This window comes from Panthera leo, chromosome B2, assembly GCF_018350215.1.
Source record: "Panthera leo isolate Ple1 chromosome B2, P.leo_Ple1_pat1.1, whole genome shotgun sequence".
Taxonomy (NCBI): Eukaryota; Metazoa; Chordata; class Mammalia; order Carnivora; family Felidae; genus Panthera; species Panthera leo.
This window is the reverse complement of record NC_056683.1, coordinates 74,271,507-74,292,988: the sequence shown is the minus strand read 5'-3', so window position 1 is coordinate 74,292,988 and position 21,482 is coordinate 74,271,507. Positions and strand designations below refer to the sequence as shown.

Below are 21,482 nucleotides of genomic sequence, written 5' to 3'. Positions count from 1 at the left end.
CAGTCACCAAATGAGAGATGGTATTTGTAAAGTACCTAGGCCAAAGGCATAGTTCATTGTACTAGTTCAATACCAAATCACTTAAAAATGGTGATGTTGAAAAAGTAATGTCTGAATAATGTCCAGTAAAGCACATATCTGATCCTGGGCTGGGCTTTAAGCAGTCACATCTGTGGCCTCCTCTATGGTGGTGAGACTGCTATCCTGGGCCAGTATCTCAGTCTACCTATACATAGCATCTCCTTGGAAGTTAAGGCAAACCTCATATTTGGGGGATGAGTCATCTCGAGTGGTGTAGACAAGTAGCAAAACTACTCTCAGGCAGCTGCAGGTTCTCTGAATCCATGGAAGGGGTGTATATTTTAGCTTTAGACTTATGATGTCCAGTTCAGGCAGAAGACTGAAAATAACTGTTAGAGAAACAGTTACATCATCTACTGTTTATGTTGAAATTTCTCTGTGAATACAGACCCATTGCTGTATCCCTGACACCTAGAATGCTGCCTGGCACATAGCAGGGGTCTTGTTGAATAGTCATCCAGTAAAAGAAAGGGGATCTGGGTGCTTCAAAGCCATGCATTTTAATATAGCTTAGATTTTTTAAAAAATAATTTATAAGCTCTCTTTATAATATCTGTAGATTGCTATCTTGCACCCCTGCCAAATTAGGCAGAGGATTCAAGAAAAGAGACACTGAAATACCTGACTGTAAAATCTGAGTATCAAATGTAACCAACCTGTCAAAAGAACGTGCAAAAGATGACGACTTATTTATATGGAGATCCCTTGTCAGATGCCAAAGAACTGCAAACTTGGCATGTGCTTCCATCCTTATTTTCTGAGGAGGAATATGGGAGATTAAATTATTTTTTTCTCCCTTAAAGATATTAAGCGATTTTATCAAAATAGCAATTTAAGAGACAGTATTAGGTTCGATGTTCACAGTACTCACTACACCACACAATAAAACTATTTTTATGAAAGTAGAAATGTAAAAAAAAAAAAACAAAAAAACTTAGAAATATTAAACCTAAAAAGTCATCTCACACTACCTCAGAAATTGTTATTATTTAGTTTAGACTAGGTAACCAGTTTTCTAGATTATTATGTAACAGGGGATGGAAAAAGCTAATAAAGTGCATGTTATAATATCTTCAGTATTGGAAGCATTTTTCCCTTATTTTAACAAAAATACTTAGTAGTCAAAATTTATTTTATTATACCCTACAATTTATTTTTGCTCCCAGAAATTATATATTATCTCAAATGAATTGATCACTACTTATAAAGCTGGCTTATTAGATTCAAAAATTTAGACACCTAAAAAATTATTTCTATAAGAAAAACATCATTTTGAGATTATTTGGAAAATGTTAAGTGTTATGGTAACAATGGACAGAATAATGGAAAAATAAATGATTTAGAAAGACCAGCACTTGGTGTTAGATAATGAACATAAATGAATATAAATCAGGTAGAAACTGTGAAGTTATCAAGCTTTTCATAGTGTTCCTGTAGCATCTGTGGAATTCTTCAAGTAAAAGCCCTCCAAAATCAGGGACTGTAATGGTCTCAATTGTTTGTGATTAATTTGAGGGGTACTTCCTTTTTTTCTATGGGTCTAATACATGCTTTTCCTATGAAGCCCATGTTTATACATCAACATATTAAAAAGTAATAACAGTATCTTAATTTTTTTTTCATGGATGTATAATACCTTTATTCAGAAGTTAGTATTTCTTTAGAAATGTTACACAAGTAAACAGGTATATAATTTGTCCTAGATTTACACTTAATGTAAACAAATTAAATGCCAAATCTTTATTAAACATTTTATTCCTAAAAATTTTTGAGAAAATGTGTTGAAGCAGAAATAGAATTTTAACATTTTTCTTGCAATAAACTTTCATGCCTCTCATATTCTGCTTCATTTGCCACTTCCTTCCTGGACAAAAGCTTCATTTACTTAACCCTATGCCTTTCTGAATGACTCAAACTCACTTGCATTTAGAGTTCTTAAAAATTAGGGTGATACACCTCTAAAAGCTGTTCAATAAAATCTTTGATTTATGTTACAGACAAGGCATGGGACGATCACACACTTCATTAAACTGCCCCAAAGAGATCAACCAGATTGAAAGTTCCAGCTTGTCAGGTGTACCAATGACTCTATCACCTTTACTCTCACTGACTTATTGACCATTTCATGTACATTGGGATACAAAATCCTTATTTTGGATACTATAATACAAATAATATAATCTCATATATTAGCATTCTATGGCTTATAAATGTAACTTCACACATACATCATTTCACATACATCAGTTAATGTATGCATAGTTCCATAACCAAGGCTACTGCTTCCTCTTTAAATGGTCTAAGAACTTGGACCAGCAACAACTTTAATCATCACTGCCTACAAATGGTGTCCTGAACCAAGAAATAAACCTAGTATTTGATTTTGGGTTACTAGATTTTTCATATTACTGATGCTTTTGCAAAGAACTTTCTTCTAAAGGACAAAATGGAGTGCCTGTGTGGCTCAGTAGGATGAGCATGTAACTAGTGATTTCTGCTCAGGTAATGACTCAGGGTTGTGGGACTGAGCCCCACACTGGGCTCTATACTGGGCATGGAGCCTGCTTAAGATTCTCTCTCTCCCTCTGTCCCACCCCACTTGGGTGTGTGCACTCTCTCTCAAAAAAATAAAATAAAATGAAGTAAGATAAGATAAAATTAAATTAAATTAAATAAAATTAAAAAGGACAGAACAAATTTGTTTTAAACATATGAAGATCACTCTGAATGAATTTACACAATCTCTAATCAGATACTAGCTACAATAATTTTCTTACAGTTTCTTTAATTTACCTTTTGGTATAATGGGAGTCAGGTAGGTGGGGGTGGGTCAAGATGAAAAAAGAATTTACCTTATCTTTATGGGTTAACTGCTGACTTATAACATCCTCACAGATGCTAGAAGAAGGAACCAAGTTATGTAGTTGATAAAACAGTTCCACACTTTTCTGATGGTGCTGAGGTGTCCTATCTCCCAGCTGATCCCACAATGTTAAAGCTACATGCTACAGAAAAAGATTGTCAAAGTGACAGTGTTACCAAACCACACATTAAAACTTATTTAGTAAGCATTTCCTGTTAGGTACAAACAAGCCTCTGAATGCCATTCAAGGTCTTCAATGTTCATTATGCTACAAGGATGAGATTTAAAAGTATAGCTTTCCATGTGCTCACTTTTTGGTCATCGAGGTTGTTAGAACCTCTTAAGATAGACCTTTAATGATTATTTTTATTCTTTTAAGATCCCTCCCTAATGATACTTATTTTAAAAATCAAACATGGAAGAACTTTCTGCAGGGCCCAGAGAAGACCCCACTTCACTATTTTAGTGACATTTAGTAAAGTGCTGCTAGAATACATTATCCTTAAGAGGATACAAATCTCACATTGAATACAATATTTATGGTTATAGGTTACAAAGTAAAATATAATTTACAGTTCAAATATCCAAATTACTGAAGCTTATATAAAACAGGTTGTATGTATTTTAGAGCTACACGTGTTAACAAAGCACTTGATGATCTATGACAGCATTAATAAAAACGTAACCATCTTCAGGGTTTACTGTTGTACCGTTGTTACAGAAACCAACTTTAGCAGCAAGGACTATCTGGTGGGGCACAATAACTTGAACTGAGATAAAATTAAAACAATTTTTTTTATGTATAAAGCATCTACCTGCCTAATATGTAATACAATCCAATATACTTAATGTTCTTTCTATGTAGAGGGTATCATCTATACTGCTGTGATAAAAATCAAAAACTGTACTTTTTTTTTTTTTTTCTGAATGGCATCATATACCACAGATAATAATCAAACAATACAGAGTCAGAAAAATTTTTCCTGGGAGTTTTGGAGAGCTGAGGTTATACTCTACGAAAAGCAAAAGTGTCATAAGCACGTCATGTCGAAGTAAGTTTTATTGTATAAATGGACTTAACCTCTTTTTTAGCTGAAATTACTCCTTCTGTGGCTTTGGAGGCTTAATACTTGCCTTCCCTAACCTCATCCTCATCTCCTCTCATCCTTTTTCCCTCTAGCAAAACTGGGGACAAGATTGGCAAAGCAGTACAGATGAAGTGTGGTATCTTTTTCTAGACATTGTAATATTAACAGGTATTCAACGAAGCCTGATTATCATCTTTCAGATCTCTGGTAAGCAATCTAAGTCAAGTACCACCTTAGTCATGCATGTATTCCTCAGAATTTACCTTGAAAAATTCAGTCTTCTCAGCAATGTATCTCAGATTGCCTGGAGTGAGGGGAGGTCTAATAACTACCGCCACTCTTCCCTGGTTTGGACTTAAGGGCTGTGCAGGCTCCACACTGTTGATGTTCTCCCCAGTGACCATGGCCACAGACTGAGTCAGTCCCACCAGGTCCATGACTAATGAAATAGCAACACTCTGCACACTGAAATCACTTGCTTGGCTGCAAGCGTTCATCAGGGTCTGGAGCCACAGCGGAGGCTGCACGTGCTCCCAGTCTGAAACAAAAGATGGAAGATGGAGTTCATCACACTAAACCTTTCACACATACACCAACGTCCAGGTACATTTCAAAACAAAGCACCTCTTCTCAACACCTTTAGGCCTTGATCTGTTAGTAAAACCAAGGTTTCTCACCTAGACTGGAGCTTTAAGAAAATAAAGCAGCAACAAGAATCCCATACACTTTTTTAGTATGTAATTTTCTTATGCCACATCATATAATGTATTCCCCTGTCCTAAAAAACAGTATATTAACCAACAGATATTATGTAGTACTCACTCACTGCACTCTGTATGCATATATAAAAATTTAAATAATGGTAAACTCTTATGATATTAGTCTTAATAAAGGAAACCAATGGATCTAAATGATATGTTACTTTTCTCCAGAGAAAGAAGTTAATTTCCTTCTTACCTTCGACTCACTTGTAAGTACACTGTGAAAGACATCAAAATCACACAATTTTCCAATATGCCAACATGTATTATCTCCCCATAAAGACAATATTTCATTAAAAATACTAGGGGTGCCTAAAAAAATTAGGGGTGGTACAGTCAGTCAAGCATCTGAATTCAGCTTAGGTCATGATCTCAGAGTTCGTGAGTCCAAGCCCTGCATTGGGCAGTGCACCTATCATGTAGAGCCTGCCTGGGATTCTCTCTCTCTCTCTGTCCCTCCCCTACTTTTGTGCTCTCTCAAAATAATAAATAATTTTAAAAAATCTACAAATTAAAATAACACTTTAAAAAATTAACTGGCTAAAAAAAATCTTAGTTTTAATTCTGAGTGCTTTAAAAAAAAAGTAAATAAAAAGCATGCTATAAAAAAGATTCAAATATAAATAAAACCAAGATGACCTTACCAGTCTCAGACTTCTCAGAATGTAGGTCTGAAGTATGGTTGCCCTCAGCAATGTAAACTGGGAAACTGGAGCACTCCAGGAAGAGCTGGCAGGCAGAAAGGAAGGCAGAAAGGTATTCTTTTGAAGTTTTCTGTTTACTTATGTTTCTCTCCTTTACATCTCCATGGGAATCCCTATCCCATTTTGAAGTCTCTTCTTGCTCTCTACTGAGATCCCCTGAATGCTCTGTAGCCAAAGCCTGAGAAAAAGAGTTGCCCTGAATGATGTAGAGGTTGATAAGTCTAGTGAGAAACTGCTGGACATACTCCAAGCAACACTGCATTGCAGTTTTTTGGGCTGTCTTCCCACTTCGGGGTGCTGTGCCCTGGGTGACTATGGAAGGGGCCTGGATGATGGTTTCTTCAGATCCTACAGTGGAGGCCGTTTCGGTCTCAGAGGATGTGCTACCGATGGGAATGGCAGCTGTCCCCTGCCCCTCACTCAGGTCTCTGTCGATATCATCACTTCGGTCTGCTTGATACTGTATAAACTCAGTAAATCCACTCTCTGATGATCGACTGCTTGGTGGGTTTTCTCCATCTTCAAATACTTCAGTAGGATTTTCAAGAGACACTGATGATACCTGGTAGTGATTAAAAAGAGCAAAGGCTAAGTGATTAAATGCATATATTAGAAATTAAAAATTAGAAATGGCCACATTGAGAGAAGTCAGTTTAGATTACATGGTTCAAAACTTAATCTACACGTTCGGCTGAATCTTAGAGCAGTTTCTACAACTGATTCATATTTCTATGATAATAGGGAATACTGGTACAGTTCTAATGAATATATTAAAATAAACTCGGGGCACCAGGGTGGCTCAGTTAAGCATCTGACTTCAGCTGAGGTCACTATCTCATGGTTCATGAGTTTGGGCCCCTCATCTGTGCTGACAGTGCAGAGCCTGCTTCAGATCCTCTGTCTCCCTCTCTCTCTAACCCTCCCCAGCTGGTGCTCTCTCTCTCAAAAATAAAATTAAAACATTAAAAATAAATAAACTCATTCATTAAGAATTATTTGCTGTATGCAAAGATTTGGTTTTTGAAGGCAAAATATGCATATAGCACAAATCTCTAACATCTATATCCCTATTTTCAAACAACTGACAATTTATTCAATCTGCTTCACGAAATCACTTTCCTAATGTCTAAATGAGGCAAGGAATGAGACATTTTAAAAACTAGAAATAAATTCTAATAGGTCATCTGTTCAATAATCATGAATGTGAAATTTCTATGTGAAATGTGTAAAATGCTACTTAAATGGTTACCATTAATCTTACATTCTTTTAACAGTTACTGAACCTATGTTACATGGCAGACACTGTATTGTGTACCAGGAACAAAAAGATACTTTGTAATCTAAGGGAGAAGACCATAAGTTATAATATAAACAAAAATGGACCAGGTACTGGAATAGAGCTGGAATGAATTAATCGTCCCCTTCTACAAAGACTGGATAAGTACAATCATCAGACATATTTTTGGATTTAGTTTAAGGAAACAAAAGTTGTACATATCATGAATTGCTTGGGGACTTTGCCAGAGCATAATGTGAACTTGAATGAGATTACTTTTTAGTGACTAAAAAGGGGTATTATTGAAGATTACAGAAGATACAAACTAATTGTTCTGCTGCTACAAAGCTGGGCCTCACCCACTGTTCCTTGCTTCAGTAAATGACATCACCATTCATCAAATCAGAAGACGGAAATCTAGGGGTGATCCCTGGGATCTTCTCCATCTTTCCTTGGCACTTCCCCTATATCCACTTCAGAATAGTGGTTAAGAGTACTGGCCATGAGTCAGCTAAGGTTCAGCCACTTACTAGCCTGGCAAGTTATTTAACCTCTCTAAAATCTCAGTTTCCTGATAAGTATAATGGAGATAACAATAGTTCCTACATTTTACAGTTGCTATGAGAATTAAGTAAAACAGTATATCTAAAGCACGTGGTTTAGTACCTGCCAGTTTGATTTTTTTTTTTTTTTAACGTTTACTTATTTTTGAGACGGAGAGAGACAGAGCATGAACGGGGGAGGGTCAGAGAGAGGGAGACACAGAATCTGAAACAGGCTCCAGGCTCTGAGCTGTCAGCACAGAGCCCGACGCGGGGCTCGAACTCACAGACCGCGAGATCATGACCCGAGCCGAAGTCGGCCGCTCAACCGACTGAGCCACCCAGGCGCCCCTAGTACCTGCCAGTTTGTAAATAAACATTCAAAAAATGTTTGTGATCACTTATTACCCTTACCAAACTATTACTAGGTCTGATTTTTTTTTTTTAATTTATTTTGAGAGAGAGAGAAAGGGAGCGCACATGCACACAAGTGAGCAGGGAGGGACGGAGAAAGAATCTTAAGCAGTTTCCAAGCCTAGTGAGGAGCCTGATGTGGGGCTTGATCTCACGAACTGTGAGACCATGACCTGAGCCGAAATCAAGAGTAGGATGCTTAACTGCTTAACCGACTGAGCCACCCAGGCACCCTGAATTTTTCTCTTAAATGTCTGGCTAATCTATCCATTCCTGTGTGTTCACTCCCGCATCTTGTCAGCACATTACCACCACCTCTCACCTGCACTACTGCAGGTCTCCCCACATCCACTTTGTTTCTGAGATCCATGCTCCATACTGCAAAGTAATTTATCTCTTATAGAAGTCTTATTATGTTGCTTGCTTCTACCCTTCAGTGTCTTCCCACTGCTCCTAAGATAAAGAATAAAAGCCCCGCTAGAGTGAAAAGGCTCTGCATTACCTGGTCCCTGCCTACCTGAAGACTTACCTCTCCCTCACTGTGTGCAGTGTTCCTTTCTGCCCAAGAGCCTTGGGGAATGTTTCTTCCTCTCCCAAGCGCTCTCTCCTTTCTACCTCATTCCACCCTACTTTCTCTAGGGCTTTACTCAAACAACCCTTCCTCAAGAAAGCCTTTTAGGCCCACAGTCTAGGTCACATCACTGCATTTTCCACATTCCTACCACTCTATATTCTCCTTCATTTATTTATCATGACTGTAATTAAGTGTGCAATTATTTGTTTAATATGTGTCTCCCAACTAGCAAAAACGGGTCAGGAAGGCAGGGACTGTGCCTACTTCACCACTGGATCACTGGCTATACAGAGTGCATGCTGGATAAAGAGAGGCTGTTTTCTCTATTTCAAAGCTAAGAACACTGAGGGCTCAGGGAAGTTAAAAACAAAACTTGCCCAAGGTTATACAGCAAATAAGGTTAAAAGTTATTAGAAAAGCTTAGCTTAGGTGATTCTAAACTTCATGATGTTTTTATCATAGCCTATCACTATTATGAGAACTTTTCATATTATAATGACAAAGTTTACAGGCAGGTATCAGAACTGAACTGTCAACCATTAAGGTTAACAGCCATCTAAAACCTTGTACTAATACATTTTTAAAAAGAAGTCCTATTTAAATGATAAAATTGTCATTAGCTTATTGCTATTTCTGTATTGATCTTTTTCATATAAGGATCGTAAAACAACGGACATTTATTAATAGAATTTAAGCTACAAATTCAGTTAAACTTATATACATTTATAATATTTAGTTGCGTGGTCTATATCATATAACTATGTTTCAGGTTATTTTATAGTAAAATGTCTTTCTGAAGAGAGAAAGACATGACATATTTTGGACACAGGGGTATAGAGATCCAATACACTGATCTTACAAAAATGTACTAAGTGCACGGAGAGAAAAATTGATTCATTTTTAATGAATTATTGTTTCACTTACACTTTAAATAAAAAGAAATAAAGAAAATACTCTCAGCTTTCAAATATAAATTTTAGACACTTCAGTGAAGATGATAACCATTGTGCTTCCGTAAAAAATAGGAAAGAACATATATGGCCCGAGAATATAGAAGAGAACCAAAGAGAGAGGGAAAAGCATACTCCCAGGTTAACATACCATTACGTAAAAAAAAAAAAAAAAAAAAAAAAAGTACGAGCCCTGGGTGAGCTCTGCTTCTCTCTCCCCCCCTCTGTGCCCCTTGCTCACTTGTGCCCTCTCTCTCTCTCAAAACAAAACAAAAACAAAAATAAAAGTATATTATTTGTCCTTTATTTAATATGAATGGATATTCCTATTTACCTTAACCTGTAACCATCAATAAGTGCCTCCACTTGTTTTCGACATAGTTAATATTCACATATTTGAATATGCTATCAAGAGAATGCTAAGGTCCTCCTTTACTTGAATGAATTTCACTCAACAACAAAAAAGCAATTAGTAACTATTTTAGTTTAATTTCTAAGAAGATCCTAGAAGTATATATTAAAGAAAACTAGAACAAAATGAATTTTCCTACCACAGAATCAATATATATCACATATAAATAACAGCAGATAGGAAGGAAAATAAGAGATTGGTTTTAGTTTATGCCTGATAATCCTGGGATATATTTAAACTGATCATGGGTCAGTCACATTCATTTCATATATGAAGAGCAAAATATTTAAAAAGTCCAACAGGGGCTCCTGGGTGGCTTGGTCGGTTAAGCGTCCGACTTCGGCTCAGGTCATGATCTCACGGTCTGTGAGTTTGAGCCCCACGTCGGGCTCTGTGCTGACAGCTCAGAGCCTGGAGCCTATTTCAGATTCTGTGTCTCCCTCTCTCTCTGACCCTCCCCCGTTCGTGCTCTGTCTCTCTCTGTCTCAAAAATAAATAAACATTAAAAAAATTTTTTTAAAAAGTCCAACAAAAACGTTTTAGGATTAATACTTGATGGGAAAGGTTGTATTAGACTATCCTGATGATAAAACGATTTGCCTGGCTGGGGGGGAAAGAAAAGCAACTAGAAAAAAAAAGTAAGGGCAACAATACAAACCCAGGATTTAGGTAATGAACTCAAAATACTAGAAAAATTTTAAATCCTTGTTTTAACATAGTACCACAATGGCTAAATTCAATGGAATTATATAGGTGTTTTTTTCCATAAGTGTATCACAGGTATTTTAAGTATGCTACTTGGCCAGACACTAAAATTACTGTAATTTTATTCAACATCATAAAGCATTAAAAATCTGGAAGACTGAGGAGAGTAAAAAAGATTCTGGATTTCAAGAAGAGCACATCAAATTAGTGTATATATGAAAAGGACCACTAAAGTTTAGATTATAAACCTGCTGTCCAGTATGGTAGCTACTAGTCACATGTGGCTACTGAGCTCTTGTATTATGGCTGATCTGAACAGATGAACTAAATTTTTTCAATTAATTTAAATTGAAATTCAGAAAGTAATACCTAATTTAGTTATGATAAAACTTTTAAATATGTTTAGGACAATTTGGATATGTAAATCTAATTTTTCAAATATAAACTTTATAAAAAATATACATCAAGTATTTCTGATAAAAATTTTAACTTTCAATGCTGTTAAGTATAAATTACACACTGGAATTTTGAAGACTTAGTACAAAAAAGAATGTAAAATATCTCATCTTTTAAATATTACATCAATTTTGTGTTGGTTATAGGGTTAAAATGATTATTAGCTATATTGGGCTAAATAAAATATAATTAAAATATTTTCACCTGTTTCTATTTTTTAATGTGGCTACTGGAAAATTAAAAATTACATATGCTACTTGCATTATATTTCCAGTGGAGAGCTGATAAAGACTGTTAAAATTGCCAAAAGCCTACAAGACTGTCTACTGCCACAACATTTAGGTCTAGAAAATATTCACTAATATTTAAAAAAAATTTTTTTTTAAATTTTATTTATTTTGAGAGACAGAGAGTGCAGAGGAGGGGCAGAGAGAGGGGGAGAGAGAGAATCCCAAGCAGGCTCCGTGTTGTTAGCACAGAGTCCGATGTAGGGCTCAAAGTCACGAACGATGTGATCATGACCTGAGCTGAAACCAAGCATTGGGCGCTTAACAGACTGAGCCACCCTGGCGCCCCATCATTCGCTAATATTTAAATGAGTATGTATAAACTATTCTGCTCTGAAGAAATGTAATTGGTCTAGTAACAAAAATAATAGCAAACATTACCTTTTTGTCTTCCCATTCTTTGACTGAGTTGTTCTGCCCACTTGAAAACTGCAACACACCTCCAGTGCTGGCAGACAAGAGTGGAGGTTGCACCTTGCTAAGGATCTTTGAGCAGAGCCTGAGTGAATCTGTGAGTTCAGACAAGTGTAATGTCTGGAGATGGCTTGTCAGGGCAGAAATCATCCTGAGGAGCAACTGGGGCAAGTGTTCAGTCTGGATTTCAATATAAGTCTCCTGAAGATGAAAGCAAAATGACAAAAATTTATATAATGTATAACCCTATTTATTTTTAATCTATACAACACAAATAATTTTACTCATCTGTAATATTATACAGGTATCATGCACTTAATTAATATGGTATGGTCATTTTATTACTGATTTACAAAATTTCTATTCCCAAATTCTCAATTTATGTACCTCAAGGTATATACTATAAAATAATCCCAGTTTTATCTAATTTACCAAAATAATAATATAAAAAATGTGAATGCAATCAGTTAAAGACAAAATAGGCTGAATGTCATACCTGACACAACACCCTCATACTTCTAGTAGGCTTCAAAATGAGAAAGCAAAGATTTGAGGAGAGAAAAGGAGAAAAGGTTTCCAACAGTCTTCAGTGAGCACAAATGCAGTATTAGACCACTATACACTAAACATTTAAGACTACAATTACAAGCAATTATGAAGTATACTCCACATATCACATAAAGCTTATATATGTATTATATATGTCTGAGGAAAAACATTTGGAAAAGTTTAAGGAAAAAAAAAAGCTATGCCAAAAGGAAAAGTAATCAATTTAACTTTAAAGATGAAATTTATTTAAGGATGAAGTCTCCAACATGAAAATATTTGAACTATGTTATTACATTCCTCAATACTTTTTTTTTTACCAAGGTCGTCTTACCAAAGAAACTATATCCAACAAAAAATCCACCAGTAAGCAGAAATTGGTCAGCTGTAACTCAGATGACTCACTACTATCTCCAGGCCCAATCTGAAGTCTGGCATGCAGTGTCCTCCTAAAAGGACAAAATTCACTTTATCAAGTATACTATTAGGTGATATGAATATTCATATCATACATACCTCACTTACTTTTTTAATGAGAGTCAACACTGGGGCATACACACAGTGATGTTCCTGTGAACATTCCTTTCCCACAGGACACTACTGTACCTCTAAGTGAAAATTTTCCAAAGCAAGATTCCTAGGCTTACACTCTCCCTGGAACTCCCATCCTGCACTTCCAAGTGTTCTGGGTGGATCATTTTTGGACTTATTTCCCACTGCTCCCTCTACACATAATATCTCCTAGTTAAAGTGGATTATTTGTGATTTGATTTATAACCTCAGGGTCTCTTTTTATACCAACTTTTACTCCTGATGTGCCGTCCTCCCTCAACCCCAGTCTCCCAAATCCAGAATGCATGTATCCTTCAAGGTTTGAGATCAAATGTTACCTCCTCTAGGAAGCCTCTTCTGATCTAAGTTCTAAAGATCATTCCTCTAACATTCAGTTTAAATATTAGTTCTATACAATCATACGTTGCCCTACACTCTAAAGACAAAGAATATGACAGAGTCCCTAACCAGCAAGAAATATAAGCATACAGACAAATAAGTGTAACAGTGTAGGATAAACTGATTCTGATGGGAGATTTGAAGGAGTCATGGAAGGCTTCAGAAAGGTGGGGTCACCTCTCTATAGGACTTCCCAGATGGGCTAGGGGGAAGAATATTTTCAAAGAAATAGCACAAGTGAAGGCTCAGCAGCATGAGTAAAGGCTCAGTCAATATGTGTTCAGGGAATAGTACAGATGGGTAAAGAAGGGTGGATGAGTGTGAATGAAGGTGGAAACTCAGGTCAGGGCTATGTAGCAAAAACACATTCGTAATTCCTCAACACCCTACCATATTGTAATCTATGAAGGTATCTGTAACTTTAATACTAGAAATAATATGTCCGTGTTTTACTTGTTCCCGCTATAAGGTCTTTGAAGACAGGGACTGTCTATATACCTAGGTGCTCATTATCTATTGAATAAGTAAGCAAACAATTTTCTAAATCATTAAAGGGATTAATGTTTTATATTTTTAAGACTTCTAAATCTGAGATCATATAGCCTTACTTTTTAAAAAATTTTTAATTCTTTTTATATTTTTAAAAATTTACATCCAAATTAGTTAGCATATAGTGAAACAATGATTTCAGGAGTAGATTCCTTAATGCCCCTTACCCATTTAGCCCATCCCCCCTCCCACAACCCCTCTAGTAACCCTCAGTTTGTTCTCCATATTTATGAGTCTTTTCTGTTTTGTCCCCTTCTGTTTTTGTATTATTTTTGTTTCCCTTCCCTTATTTTCATCTGTTTTGTCTCTTAAAGTCCTCATATGAGTGAAGTCATAGGATTTTTGTTTTTCTCTGACTGACTAATTTCACTTAGCATAATACCCTCCAGTTCCATCCACGTCATTGCAAATGACAAGATTTCATTCTTTTTGATTGCTGAGGAATACTCCATTGTATATATATACCACATCTTCTTTATCCATTCATCCATCGATGGACATTTGGGCTCTTTCCATACTTTGGCTATTGTTGATAGTGCTGCTGTAAACATTGGGGTGCATGTGTCCCTTCGAAACAGCACACCTGTACCTGTGGATAAATGCCTAGTAGTGCAATTGCCAGGTTGTAGGGTAGTTCTGTTTTTAGTTTTTTGAGGAACCTCCATACTGTTTTCCAGAGTGGCTGCACCAGCTTGCATTCCCACCAACAGTGCAAAAGAGATCCTCTTTCACTGCATCCTCACCAACATCTGTTGCCTGAGTTAGAATTAGCCATTCTGACAGGTGTAAGGTGGTATCTCATGGTGGTTTTGATTTGTATTTCCCTGATGATGAGTAATGTTGAGTGATGTTGAGAATTTTTTCATTTTTCACATGTCCTTGGAGAAGTGTCTATTCATGTCTTTTGCCTATTTCTTCAGTGGATTATTTGTTTTTTGGGTATTGAGTCTGCTAAGTTCTTTATAGATTTTGGATACTAACCCTTTATCTGATACGTCATTTTCAAATATCTTCTCCCATTCTGTTAAATTTTTTTTAAACCTTTATTTATTTTTGAGAGACAGAGAAAAAACAGAGTGTGAGCCAGGGAGGGGCAGAGAGAGAGGAAGACACAGAATCAAAAGCAGGCTCCAGGCTCTCAGCTGTCAGCACAGAAGCCGATGCAGGGTTCGAACTCATGAACTGCGAGATCATGACCTGAGTTGAAGTTAGACGCTCAACCAACTGAGCCACCCAGGTGCCCTGCTTACTTTCTGACTATATGCTCCCAAGGCTTGAGGGGTTTATCTGGTTCTGAGAGGATCTGGTGTAGAATACAGAGATTCTACTCAGGTTCACCAGTATTTTAGGGTTTTCAATCTTTATGTCGTAAGAGGTAGAGGGTTTTTATCACTCACCAGTGACAATATGGGCTGGTTCTATGATTTTAAAAAAACACAAGAATGACAAAGGAAGTTTTTGTTATTAAAAGTGGGAACCATTTTGGTGAAGTGTGCTGAATCAGAAGCCACAAATTTGGTATTTTCTCTACAACAAAGAAAAATTGGATTACTATAGATTGAAGAGGGAAAATCTTTCATCTATGCTGGTGACTAAATAACTCGTTTTCTAAACTCCTTTTCAATTCTAAGCTTATATGATCAGGGATTCTATATTCTAGGGTGATAGGACATAGTCAGATTATGGCTACTAAATAATTAATAGTTGTCAAAAGTAGTAAAATATATAAAAGAATATTCTTTTCATTAGACTCAGGAAGTTAAAAAAAAAAGTTTGGCTTTGGATGCTATTAAAATAAAATGAATGAAACAGTTTTACATACCTACAACATTCTTCAAACCAACGTGCAACGTAATCCCACATATAATAAGGCTCAAAGGAATTAAAGAGAAGGTTGGCAGTTTTAATCAGCTCTGCTGTTTTCTTATTTTCCCTTAATTTACTAAAAAGGAAAAAGAAACAAACCAAAACTAAGAATTGTTAACATTTATTTTTTCAAAATTATATTTGAGTGCAAATGTTACTTACATATTCCTAGGTAGTTGCTAGAACACTTGCTAGCGAGAAAACTGCAACAAATCATTTTTATCTACTGCCACTCTATGACTTTACGTGTATTTTCCAAATTCAGGTTATCATAACTCAAATGTATGATCATGATCAGAAATCAGCCTTCCATGAGAAAAAAATAGCTCTGCTTCAGCAAAAGAACACCAAGTTATTTTTGAATTTTGAATGCCTGTTAACCTGGCATTACATTCTTTTGTTTCCCCAGCACATGTAAACCAAGTAGTGATTTGATTTTGACAGCCGTGATTTTGAAAGAATTTTGTCTGCTTTCCTGTGCTATTCAGAATTTGCTTAAGAAAGGTTACGTTTATTCTGGTGAGTTTCAAACAAATTATTGTTCTTAGCTGAAAAACAACAAAATAATACTGTAAATTGCCATTATTACTGAAACTCCATCAGGAATAATACCTTATTTCTAGTGGGAGCCCTCTGGCCTATTAACAACCCACCTACCTACTATCTCCTGCCACCCCTCCTAATAATGAAAACAGTTGTTTTTATATATATTGTGGTACCATCAATACAGCTAGCATGTCATAGCACAAATGACTAACTGAATATTCAATGGGGTAATATAAATTATCAGGCAGAGTACAGAATGAAATCGAGTACCAGGATAGTCAATATTAACTTCTCAAATAAAGATTCCACGGATACTTAATAGAAATCAAAAACTGTGTTAAAATGTTAAAATTTTAACTGCATTAAAATATACAAAACTGTGTTTTAGGAAAGCCCACGTTATATCCAAAGCTTCACCAAGGAGAGACAAATGGAATTCAGATTATGTAAAAGAAACTGTAGTCTTGTGACTTTGTCATGTTAGATGAGACTGGAAAACACGTAAGCTGCTAAAAGTAGACAAGAAATGAAAAAGTAAGACCTTGTTGACATGAATGAATCTACCACTGACTTAGAGAAGAGGATATACTAATATTACAGGACTTGTCCCAGGCATTAAAAAAAAAAAAAAAAAAAAAAGATATATATAAAACTGAAAGAAGAAATAATGATAACTTGAAAAGAAATTGTTTAAGGAGCACTTGGTGCCCTGTGATTCATTTAACTCTACATTTAAGTCTTTTTCTGAATTATGATTTGGTCTCCTGAGAGTGTCGAGTAACCAAGAGGCACAACCGCACGCAAACCACCAGGCCTAGTTCGCAAGAAGGTACAACTTCCATTATTAACTGACATGTGGCAATTAATCTCTCGTGAGTTTGAACAGTGTGAATAAATTCCCTGAAATCTGTATCTTCACATTAACTGGTTAGAACCAACCCTGGTGCTGGTTCTACTATATAGTCAGGCTGTAAATGCCTAAAAAATCGGTGCAGTTAGTAATGAGAGTTCATATTACCAAAATATGGTAATATTTTAAATCAAATTTATCATTCAGAACACAAATGTCATATGATGAATGAGGACACCTTCATATCATGCTTAATTTTTTGGTAATCCACCTGCTTAACTGAGCATGATCCTTGCTGAAGGGTGGTTCCATTTGAAGATCCAATTCTGCTTTGCATTGCGAATATAATGTTCTAAATACTTCAATTAGGACATCTTCCAGAATTACAGGTCCTAAAATTAATATACATATTAAAGACAATAATTAATGAGCACTGACAAATCATGATTATTTACAAATTAGCCTGATCAAACGATACTTTAAAACAAGTATTTGAAAAATATTTTTCTGGATGCTAAACTGAGCTTAACATTTTGATCCGAATAAATGGTTATTTAACTATAGGTTGACATAATAAAAATTACAGAACAAAGGAAGTGTGTTTGACAGTTAACAGCAATAACCTTGGAAAGTTATTTAATGTCTTTGAGTTTTAGTGTCCTCATCTAGAATGAGGATAATAATACCAGACTTACAGGGCTGTTACAAGGGTTAGGAAAAAATATTTACAAGGTGGGTAGCGTAGTTCCCAGAATATAATGAGGATTCAAGAAATACTATCTATATTACTACTATTGTTTTTTTAAATGATACAAAAACCCACAAAGTTTTTGTACAAAGTATTGCTACAATAGATACTCATCTCTTTAAAAAAATTTTGAAGAGCTTTATTTATTATTATACAATAGCTAAAACACATTCTCAAAGCCATTGATACAGCTCAAGTTATTTTTATATTTAAAATTTTTCATTTTTATTTTAAGAGTTGGTGAGAAGACATATATATTTGCTACTTTTGGGTTTCTTTTTGTTTCGTTTCATTTTTTATATCTGAGAAGGAGAGATGGAGACAGAGACAGAGAGTGAGCAGAGGAGGGGCAGAAAGATGAAGACAGAATCTGAAGTAGGTTCCAGGCTCTGAGCTGTCAGCACAAAGCCTGACATAGGGCTCTAATTCACAAGCTGTGAGATCATGACCTGAGCTGAAGTTGGACACTTAACCAACTGAGCAACCCAGGCACCCTTACTTTTGGTTTTTCTTAATTTCTGTCTCAGGTGCCATAACTAACTTCCCAATAAATCTACTATAAAAGAAATACACAATGAAGAAAGGGAAAACACACAAAACAAAGGGGATGTAGGGAATCAAGCTGAGGGATAGAACCCAAATATTTTTGCTCAAGTCCTTGAGTTTTGTGAACTAGGACAGTCATGAGAGATCACAAATGTTTCAGTAACTTAATCAGGATTAGGAAGAGCTCAGACATTATCTTTAAAATGACTTATCCACTACATATATAGTATAGGGTAAAATATGAGAACATATGTGTTGGATGTATACATACGTATCTTCTTAATGTTCTGGAGTAAATTTTAGGTAAGAAATTGTTGAGAACCTGTATTTGAAGTCCACCTCAAAATATAGCAATTTTTCTACATAATGACTTTTATCTTATTTTTATTATGAGACAGTACAAAACAACCACATGTGATCTTAAGTCCTATGACAGTATACATTACCTAGCTCAGGTTTGTCAAGTAAACTGATTAAAATACGAAAAGGTTTTAGATCCTGCATTAAAGTGCTCTCTTCTCCAAATCCATTCACTTGTAAGATGCCCACCATTGCCTTTAAAAAAGAAAAAGTACATTACTCATTTAAATAAACAGATTCAAAGACACTTTTCTTAAGAAAAAAATTTAAATACGACCATATGTAATGGAGATTTACATCTATTGCTTTTCTGAAACTCTTTCACTGAAGTTAGCTTTTTTCCTCTGCTAAGGGGGAAAAAAAGGTTTTATTCATCCATCTTGAGAGAAAAAAAGAGTGCTTACATTTGCTCTAGAAAAAAAGTGGAAAAGTTAAAGAAAATCTAGAAAAATAAATTCATGGTTATTTGAATTTTTGCCTAAAAGAAAAAAGTGTTTCTATTTAACATCATCATCGATGCTCCAAACTATGGCACAGTATCATGACAGCATCTGCTATTATACAATTGTCTTCCCATTGGTAGTTCAAAACTATATTCTTATAACTTCACTCATTTAAAAATGCTTCGGATACCAACAAATCTCTTTATCTTGAATATAAAGTAAAAATAATATAAAAGTATGGCTCATTTTAACTTTTCCATTACAATAGCAGTTTTACCACATTTAGATTCCTCATGCAACCCAAATTTTCCCAAGGCTTCAGAGGATATAACAGAGGTCCTAGCCCATTTTTGGAAGAGCTCCAATTCACAGGGCAGACAGGTAAGAAGCTGTAACTATGTATTAATAAAGTTATGAGATCAAATTAAGCAATCTCTGGACTGACACAGAAATGAGTCTATCTTAAGATTACTTACTCATTGTATTGTAATCATTTGCTTGTTATAATCATTCTTAGGAAGTTTGTGAGTCTTGTCTCCACCCGTCAGTGATGAATTAATTCAATTAAGGCAGGACCTTGTCTTACACTTGTTAACTCTAGTGATCAGGGAGTAACCAAAAAATAAAATGAAAGCATTCATTACCTGGACCAACAATTCTTTTGAAAAGGTAGTGAAATAGTAAGTAGCATGTTCTTCAGGATTACTGTGTCTTGTGCTTCTGGGTCCTATGATAGCACCGTTGTTATCAAAACCTCCATGGAAACAAATGGCAAAATAAATTATACTGGAATTCTCAAAACTGTTGTTCATTAAATACCAAAACACCAAATATCTCAAAAACAACACCAAACACTTACCAATTAGTAGCCCAATCAATGTCAGCAAGAGAGATCATTTTAGATAATTTAATAAAGGGAAACCAATTCAATACATAAGCGAGTATCATAGTATTCTTCCAGCATTATCCAATATTTTTCTTTTCAATCTAACAAATAGTGAAATAACTGAAGATTCAGAAAATCCAAGATAAGTTATATTTTATCTTTTCACTCTAAGCAGTAAGGAGTTGTGGATGGGCCAAACACTCAAAGTATGGAAAAACAAAGAACTTACTGCTTGAGTGCAAGACTGGTAAGGTACCATGTGTGGGTCAGCAGTAATAGTTCTGATTCCTTTGATGACTTCAAAGTTTTGGAAATTATGTTATTATTTTGATTATTTATCCTTTTTTGTCTACATACTCACAGTATAACAGCCTCAATTTATAGGAGGAAAAAAATCTTGTCAAAGGAAACAGGAATGGGTTAAAATAGCCTCTAATGTTAAGAAGATTTTGAAATTTCTTCATATAATACACAATTAATCCTATTTACATTTTTATTGTCTATTTAAGCAAACTATTAATTTCTTCATTTAGGACACACATGAAACTTGATAATACTTATGTATGGCAAATTTCCCTGTATCTTTCCCAAGCTAAGACCATACACATCAAACACCTACCAAGAAGCCATGCATAAAGTCTTCGGTTCAGGGACATATCCCTCCTCAGTACTACATGAAGAGCTGCTGACAAGATCCTGATCATATCTGGTCGAGTGGCCTGAAAAAGTTAAAGATGTAGTTGTATTTCATCACATACAAAAACACATTCTTTTTTTTCCTCTTTAAAAAACATACCACCTTGCAATACGCTCAGAACTTTAGGGCTTATGAGGTAGTTTCATAGAAGACTCATCTGACTCTTCAAACACAGGAATGGTTATTGCCATTTTACAGATTAGGGAACAATAAGAAAAGGTAACGCAGCTGTTTAGTTGCATACGTGAAACTATACCTCAATTATTTTAATCTCCATTTTAAAATTCGTTATCCTATCCAGAATTAGCAAGCTCTGACACAAAACAAAAAATGGAGTAAGATGGAACCAACTCAAGAAAATCATGTCTTTAGTCTTTTACATTCATAGCTGTGTCAACTGGTGGTAATTACTTTAGATGTTCATGATCTTCATCAATTTCAAGCCTTTCATTTCCTGATCTCTTAAAAATTTTTATCTTGTAGTATTTCAAACATACAGAAAAATATAAAAAATATAATGAATGCTTTTTGTGCCCATATCCAGCTTTAACAAATCTTTTTTTTTCATGTTACTCAAGATCTTCTAAAGAGAAAATAATTTTTCTTTGCATCCTTCCTAATAGCCTTAATTAGATATTTAAAAAATATACTAAAGAAGATCTGGTTTTCACTAAAAGAGGTGAAGTTAAAAGATAACAGGAAGGCAGCTAGTTAAATTGCTATTAATTTTAAGACTATTTCTAGATAATCACTTTAAAAGAGAATCTTGGACCCTGAGCATTAGAAGGTAACGTGGAAATCAATTAGTCTAACAATCACTCTAGAATAAAAAGGGCCTAAGTACTTAGCCAAATTCAAATGTCTGGTTATTGCCTCACCTAGACAGAGAATGGACTTTACAAAAAAATTAACTTTATTTTTGAGAACTGACTTCTTTATCATAGACTTCTCAACTTTTTCCTACGCC

The 21,482-nt window shown here is 35.2% G+C and overlaps 1 protein-coding gene across 7 annotated transcripts in view; it reads right to left on the bottom strand.

Moving 5' to 3' along the window:
* Positions 1-21,482, bottom strand: part of DOP1A (DOP1 leucine zipper like protein A) — a 111,210-nt gene that overhangs the window by 34,728 nt on the left and 55,000 nt on the right. For all 7 annotated transcript variants that reach the window (XM_042939240.1, XM_042939243.1, XM_042939241.1 and 4 more), the window contains 11 exons: positions 20,438-20,537; positions 19,577-19,686; positions 18,576-18,684; positions 17,107-17,227; positions 15,396-15,515; positions 12,408-12,522; positions 11,495-11,728; positions 5,438-6,059; positions 4,296-4,570; positions 2,934-3,086; positions 738-838 (listed from right to left, as the gene is read on the bottom strand). In XM_042939240.1, the coding sequence (XP_042795174.1) occupies positions 738-838; positions 2,934-3,086; positions 4,296-4,570; positions 5,438-6,059; positions 11,495-11,728; positions 12,408-12,522; positions 15,396-15,515; positions 17,107-17,227; positions 18,576-18,684; positions 19,577-19,686; positions 20,438-20,537 (2,060 nt within the window). The remainder of the gene's footprint in view (positions 1-737; positions 839-2,933; positions 3,087-4,295; positions 4,571-5,437; positions 6,060-11,494; positions 11,729-12,407; positions 12,523-15,395; positions 15,516-17,106; positions 17,228-18,575; positions 18,685-19,576; positions 19,687-20,437; positions 20,538-21,482) is intronic.